Source organism: Cynara cardunculus, assembly GCF_001531365.2.
Source record: "Cynara cardunculus var. scolymus isolate 2C chromosome LG 1, CcrdV1, whole genome shotgun sequence".
Classification (NCBI taxonomy): Eukaryota; Viridiplantae; Streptophyta; class Magnoliopsida; order Asterales; family Asteraceae; genus Cynara; species Cynara cardunculus.
The window spans coordinates 464732-472168 of record NC_037528.1 but is presented as its reverse complement, the minus strand read 5'-3'; the positions used below and the strand labels follow the sequence as shown (position 1 = coordinate 472168).

The window sequence follows — 7437 nt, the reverse complement described above, 5'->3', positions numbered from 1 at the left end:
CTCTACTCTACTCTTTCAGGTAAAATACATAAACAACGGCTCTACTCCTTGAGGTAAATATTTTTACTATCATCTTTAACCCCAGGGCCCCCACTCATCTCTGGTGGGATCTACTGGTTTGGTATGGTTTGTGGTTTAGGATTAGTTTCTTTCAAAAGTGGACCTTCAACTCCTCCAATGTTACTTGTCCACATACAACTTTCAGAGGCTTTTCATGACATCCTTATCTTCATTCCCAACTATTTAATTCATCGAATAAGCACTCAATATACAGAAATGGAATCAAGAACGGTTGTTTTGTATCCTTCTCCGGGGATCGGGCATCTGGTTCCCATGGTGGAGCTTGCGAAACTCATTCACACCCACCATCCTACACTCTCTGTTGTCATCCTTATAACTCCGGCACCTTTTGAAACCGGCTCCACCAACAAATACATCAAAACCGTCTCCATCACCACCCCTTCCATCACCTTCCACCACCTCCCCACTATCACTTACCCACCGGATTTCTCCTTTGAATTCCAAAACCTTGCCTTCGGGATCCCGGAGCTTTACAACCCGATCGTCCACGACATCCTCGTAACCATCTCCGAGAAATCAACCATCAAAGGTGTAATTCTTGATTTCTTTACAAACGCTGCTTTTCAAGTATCTAAAACCCTCAATTTGCCAACTTATTACTTCTATACCGGTGGCGCTTCCGGCCTCTGTGTCTTCTTACATCTCCCTACCATCCATAACACAACTTCCGGCAACATTAAAGATCTGAAAATTTACTTCAATATTCCTGGAGTTCCTCCAATCCATTCTTCTGATATGCCTTCTCTTTTGTTTGAAAGAGAAAGCAACTCGTATAAGAACTTCATGAAAACTGCCAGTAACATGGCGAAATCTTCCGGCATCATCGTAAACAGCTTCGTGGGGTTAGAAGAAAGAGCTGTTGAGACGCTCCAGGATGGTAAATCCATCCCGGAAGGTCCAACTCCACCTATATATCTACTCGGACCTTTGATCGCGTGTGGCGATCAAGTGGATCCTAGCAAAAATGAATGCTTAAAATGGTTGGATTCACAACCAAGTAAAAGTGTAGTGTTCTTATGCTTTGGGAGTATGGGTGTGTTCAAGAAAGAACAGTTGAAGGAAATAGCTATTGGGTTAGAGAAAAGTGGGCAAAGATTTTTGTGGGTGGTTCGGAATCCGCCACCAGATGGCGAAAAGGGGTCGAGCTCGGGTTCTAAAGAGGTCGATCTTGATGATTTTCTTCCTGAAGGGTTCTTAGCCAGGACTGTTGATAAAGGGATGGTGGTGAAGAACTGGGCACCGCAGCCCGCGATTCTTGGTCATGACTCGGTGGGTGGGTTTGTGAGTCATTGTGGGTGGAACTCGTCACTTGAAGCGGTGGTTGCTGGGGTGCCAATGGTGGCGTGGCCATTGTATGCTGAGCAAAAGTTGAATAGGGCGTATCTGGTTCAAGAAATAAAGGTGGCGGTGGCGGTGAGAATGTCGCCGGATGGGTTTGTGACGGCGGAGGCAGTGGAGGAGAAGGTGAGGGAGTTAATGGAGGGTGAGGAAGGGAGAGTGGTGAGAGAACGGATTTTAGAGATGAGTGGAAGGGCAAAAGCTGCGGTGGCGGACGGTGGCTCCTCCCGAGTTGAGTTCTCTAAATTAACCCAGCCATGGATAGACCTGCAAATCTAGATCGGTTTGCAAATTCTACATTTGTCGTGTTCAATTTTCATTGTTTTCTTTCTAAAATAAAAATAATAATAATAATAATTTATTAATTTTCCCCTGGAAAGGACATTTTAAAAGGTTACATCTTCAACTCTTAGTAGCAAAAATGAAAGAAAGAAAATGATTGAATTAAATGACCATTTTTCATAATTAAATTGGTCTTCTAAATTATTATTTTTTCTAGTTTATTCAAATCTCACTATTTCTATAATATCCAGGTACGTAATATTAGCTAAAATACAAAAAAAAAATGAAATTCAACTAGTTCACCGTCATAATTGCAGAACTGACCGTTGCGATTACAGATTTGTGTTGAGCTTTGAATCTTTTTTTTTTTATCTTTTAGCTAATATTGCGAACCTTGATATTGCAGAAGTAATGACAATTGAATAAACCCAGAAAAAAAATTTGTTAAGAGATCAATTTAAATATGAGAAATGATAATTTAAGTCAATTTTCTGAATAGAAAAATCACCTGTCTTAAATGTTTCACGTACTAATAAAATATTAACATCTTATTGGTTGTTAAAATTCAATTATATAGGATAATAATTATTATCGAAGGGCTTGCACTTTTGTCAACCACCCATCTCTTTCACGTACAATTATTCACTTTCATTTAATTTTGATCGGTACCACATGAAATTAAAACGATTCTAAATTATAGAACTTGTGATAGAACAATTGCAAGCATAGAGGGACCTAGAGGAGTGGTTAGGTGGCACGTGTCATCATATTGTTCCTCCGTGGTAAGTTAAAAAAAATTAGGTTCGTAAAAAATACAACCGTTTTATTATAGAATGTGCAACCGTCTTTATGAACACTACAGAGTTTTTATTAAAATTCTCACAGACCAAACCATAACAAGAACCTGTGTTATAGATGTTGTACTTGACTTGCCCTGATCACATTCCCAGAATCAATTATTGCTTACTAACCACTTTGGTTCATGCCTTGTCCATCAATTATTCCCTTAAACTTTCACACATTTAGTTTCCAAATTTAGCAACCGGAACCAAAAAAAACAACACACATTTTGATACATGATGTTTGTATGACCGATGAATTCCGCAACGCAAACGCACGATGACTTCAAAAGGAGGAGGAGGGCGAAATGGGCATCTTATATCATCGGCGGAGTTATATTTCAAATATTCTTAGTACTTGTATTCCTTTATGTACTCCTTCGAGTTCGAAGCATAAAGCTCTATCTTCATTCCACCGAGTTCGAAAACTTTAGAACCGGCAATGGATCCTCGACATCTTCGCCTTCCTTCACCACGTTACTTCACACACAAGTAACCATCAAGAACTCAAACTTCGGTCACTATAAGTACCAGAACAGCACCGTCGTTTTAGCCTATAGAGGAACACATATTGGAGAAGCCGGTTTAGAAAACGGGTGGGCAAAGGCTCGATCGGTTAAGAAGATTAACATCACGGTGGTGGTGAGTTCGAAGCACTTGATGGGCATAGTCTCGGATAATGGTGGTTCGAGGACGATCCCGTTGACAGCAAGTGCACTGGTTACCGGAAAGATACATATATTGAAGATCGTTAGGAGGCGAAAAGTAGCGCCGATGAATTGCACCATGGATGTTGATACACAAACTCCGTCTATCCATAATTTGCATTGCAACTAATTTTACATCTCTCGTTAATTTTTAAGAAAACCTATCTGTAATTTATCTGACATTTTTTTATATATTGCTAGAAGGGTGTTTGCGCAATGCAGCGAGATAAATCTCAAATTTAATATTTACTTTTTATTTGACTCATGCTCCTTTAGGTTCTTTAAATTCCGTGGGTGGCGTAGCTACACTGAGCGGTCATTTAGGGGCCTTAGCTGGTGATCCGAGCTGTTTCCCTCTCAAACGTGGTCACAGGTACATTCCTCCTGAACAATCATTAGGCATCCCCTAGAGCCCTATAAAAAAAATTCAAATGAATATTCAAATACAAAAAATGTTTTTGTCTCTATCGATATAATACGATTTTACGTGGTTTTGATAAAACGATAATGTTTTTATCGTTGAATGAAATATAAATTTGAAAAAAATAAATTGATATTATTATCAAATTAATTATTTAATATATCTCATTTTTTTTTGTAACTTCTTTAATTCAAATTTTTTTGTTATAATTTAATTTAGATTTAATAACAAAGTAATTTATTTTTTGTTTAACAATATAATCTTTTTATAATGATGATAATTAAACATTCTGTTAAAACTGAATGATTATCTTAATTATATTTTAGATTTTTTATATTTAAAATTGATGTTTATCCTGTATTTGATTATTTTTATCCACAGTAAGTTACACGGATTTAAAAATGAAACTTTAATAAGTTGTACTTACGTTAAATTACTTGTAATCTTGAATTTTAAGTAATATGCATCAACAAACAATAATTCATGCATAAAAAAACTGTTTTTAAGGGTTTTTGTCAAATGTTTGGTAATATAGTATAGATTTGGTTTATGTAGATCCTTCTATTTTGTTTACTTGTAGGTCGCATTTGGTATATTGGGCATGATATAATAGAACGAATAATTCCATGTTTGACAGGACTTTTGTGTGGAACAGAGTGGAAAAAGAAATGTTTCATTCTTACTTTATCGAACAATTCGGAACAAACTTATATTTTACCAATATATCTCAAAATAAAACTTAATTATTTTCTAAAATATCAAATACGTTTTTCTCTTTATATTTTATTCATTATTTATATTTATATTTTATTTTCTTTTCTTTAAACTTTCACGTTACTAGTATATTATAAGATTTCTACATTTTGATTAATTTATGTAATATATTAAACATTAGTAATTAAAAAATAATATAATAAAGGTGTAAGATAAAGATCGGAAACTAGATAGACCTTTTATTTTGGTATCATTTTAATTGTTTTGATGAAAACTATACGATGTTATATTTTGTTATAAAAAATATTTATTTTATTGTATTTTAATAATATATAAACTAATCAAGATATATAAAACACATGCATAACTCATTATGAATAAACTGGTTATTTTTATGTGTTCCGTCATATCCAATTTTATCTTACCAAATGTTTAACAACAGTTTTGTCTGGATACCAAATGCACCCGTAACGAACTAGATACATCATTTATTAGACATATTATAAAACCGTCAGTAAAATTATGGATAAAACAAACAATATCATATATAGTTGGCCAGGGACGTCACAAGTGGTGTAAGAGCTGGGAACCGGACTAGTGTGCCAATAATGACGTTGGGCTCCTTGAGGAGGATCGATTGTGAGATCCCACATTGGTTGAGGAAAGAAAACAAACTTGTCATATAAAGAACTGGATGTACGATCCCTAGGCATGGGGCGGGGACCTCAATCCCATCCTTGTCCCCATCCTCGCCAGGGAATATGATCACATCTCCATCTCCAACGGGAAAATGAGAATTTTTTTTTCTAGCTTACATAAACGACGATTTTTTTTTCCGCTTATATAAATTATTTTCAATCGAATATATGAGACACCATACATGTTTAAATTTCATAATTTCTAATAAACCTAAAATCAAAAAAAAATTAATTTAATTCAAAAAAGAAAATCACAACATCATATGACAATTACCATGTTAAAACCAGAATAAATTCAATTATATCGTCACATGTATTAACTAATATCTAAACTCATATCGAGTAATTGTATTTTGACTTCACATCCAAGATATTACATACAAAAATAATAAAATAATAATTTTAGATTCTAAACCTAGTTAGAAAACAAGAAATAATAAATTACCAATTCAGTTGAAATAAATATTATATATTTAATTTATTAATTAGTATATATAACAGGTACATGACATGACAAAACAAGGAGTGCAAAACCTACCTCCATCCCCGTTCCCGATCCCGGTTTAGTAGGGAATCCTCATACCCATCAAAACTGATGGATCGGGTTATCTGACGGAATACCTTCTCTATTTAATATGTTTTAAAACCGTGATTTATTGTAAATTTGTCCAATTTATAAAACATGTTTATATATATTTTTATTATATTGGGGCAGTTTAAATAATATTAATACTTATATTCTAGAATTATAAACCTGACGATTACGTCTTGGAATTGCTGTTTAAAAAAATGTAGCAGCCGAAGAAAAGTCAAAACATCTAGAATCTAAAAAAGTCAACAAAGTTAAACGCTAAGATTATTTAGTCTTGTCGTCTCCACCATTATATACTTGAATTCGTAACCTCTGATGATATCATTCATCAAAATAACAATCAAAAATGGTTCCCAATAACCCTTACGCCCATGTCAATGAAGACCTATCAGCGGTTGCCAACGAGGCCCGCCGCAAGACACGCCGACGGTGCCTTTTGTCCGTGGTGATCATTGCCGCTTTTGTCGCCGTAATCATCCTTCTCTTCTCTTTAACTACCGGCAGGTTTCGTACCCCTAAGTTTCGTGTCCGGTCCGCCACTTTCGGAACTTTCGAAGTTGCCAATTCGACAACAAACCCTTCCTTTGACATCGTCATGAACACAGAATTCGGTATTAGAAACAAAAACTTCCGTCGATTCCGCTACCGGAGCACCACCGTGGATTTCTACTATCGGGACCGGAAGATCGGTGAGGGATTTGTTTGGAATGAAAAAGTGAACTCGAGAGATACTAGGAAGTTTACGGTTCCGGTGATGTTGTCGTCGACGAACGTCACGTCATCATCGGAGTTACGAAATGATCTGAACAGTGGGGTTCTGCCGTTGAGAAGCCGATCGAGATTGACCGGAAAGTTTAAAATATTGGTGGTGTTCCGGAAATATAAGCATGTTAATATGGATTGTAGCATGGACCTTGTTATTGCGAGCAGGGAGCTCAGAATTATTTCTTGTCGCTGATATTTCTCGTTAGTAACCTAACCATACAACTCGTATATTTTTATTTTTTTTATTTTTTTATTTTTTTTGATCTTGTTTATGCTTTCATTTTGTGTATATATTCTTTGTATCGAGAGAGCTAGAATTGTTTTTTTTTAAATAAATATACGTATATTCTATAATTTGTTAATTTCTTGTGATTAAGGTGTTTTGTCAGTTGTTGAATGGTTTGGTACAGAATAATTAAGAGATTTTTATGATATAATGCAAAATGAAATATAATTTTTTTTTCCAAACAAGATTCACCTCTTAACAATTTAAATATCGTCTTTTAATAAAATTATTAAAAGGTAAACAAATAACTTTTAATTTTTTTAAAAAAAAATAAAAAACTAATTAGTTGGTTTTCTAGGATCTTCGTTTCTATTTTGACCTTGTGGGCTTGATTCCTTGAACCAATGACAGATGTTTGGTAAATACAAGGTGAATTGTTATGGTATCCAACCATAGATATTTAAAAGATAAATATCATGTGTGTAAAGTTTATAAAGGAACACATACAACTAGGGGTTTTAATAGCTTCGGTTGATCGGATTAAAAACATTTAAATAGTTTAACTTAATGTTTGTGGTTTGAAAATTTTTAACACAACTCATCCAAACCAAAATGCAACTCAACCCAACCCAACCCAACCCAACCCAAATCGCACGGTTTGGTCGGTTGATACTTTGGTACATTAAAATATTATTTTAACCTTGAATATGTTATTTCTTTACTCATAATTTATTATTCATCATTAACCATTTGATATAACTTATTCATACTTCT

General features: G+C 34.7%; 3 protein-coding genes across 3 annotated transcripts; all 3 read left to right on the top strand.

Annotated features, from left to right (window-relative positions):
* The first annotated feature begins 209 nt into the window (after window positions 1–209).
* Window positions 210–1739, top strand: LOC112523868 (UDP-glycosyltransferase 88B1-like). Its single transcript, XM_025133543.1, has one exon. It carries the CDS (start codon window positions 277–279, stop codon window positions 1696–1698), a length of 1422 nt encoding a protein of 473 aa, XP_024989311.1. The 5' UTR covers window positions 210–276; the 3' UTR covers window positions 1699–1739.
* A 1056-nt stretch (window positions 1740–2795) lies between these two features.
* Window positions 2796–3377, top strand: LOC112516172 (late embryogenesis abundant protein At1g64065-like). Its single transcript, XM_025123195.1, has one exon. It carries the CDS (start codon window positions 2796–2798, stop codon window positions 3375–3377), a length of 582 nt encoding a protein of 193 aa, XP_024978963.1.
* Window positions 3378–6001: 2624 nt separating this feature from the next.
* On the top strand, window positions 6002–6813 carry LOC112527054 (late embryogenesis abundant protein At1g64065-like). The gene has a single exon (XM_025137539.1). It carries the CDS (start codon window positions 6019–6021, stop codon window positions 6628–6630), a length of 612 nt encoding a protein of 203 aa, XP_024993307.1. The 5' UTR covers window positions 6002–6018; the 3' UTR covers window positions 6631–6813.
* Window positions 6814–7437: the final 624 nt, after the last annotated feature.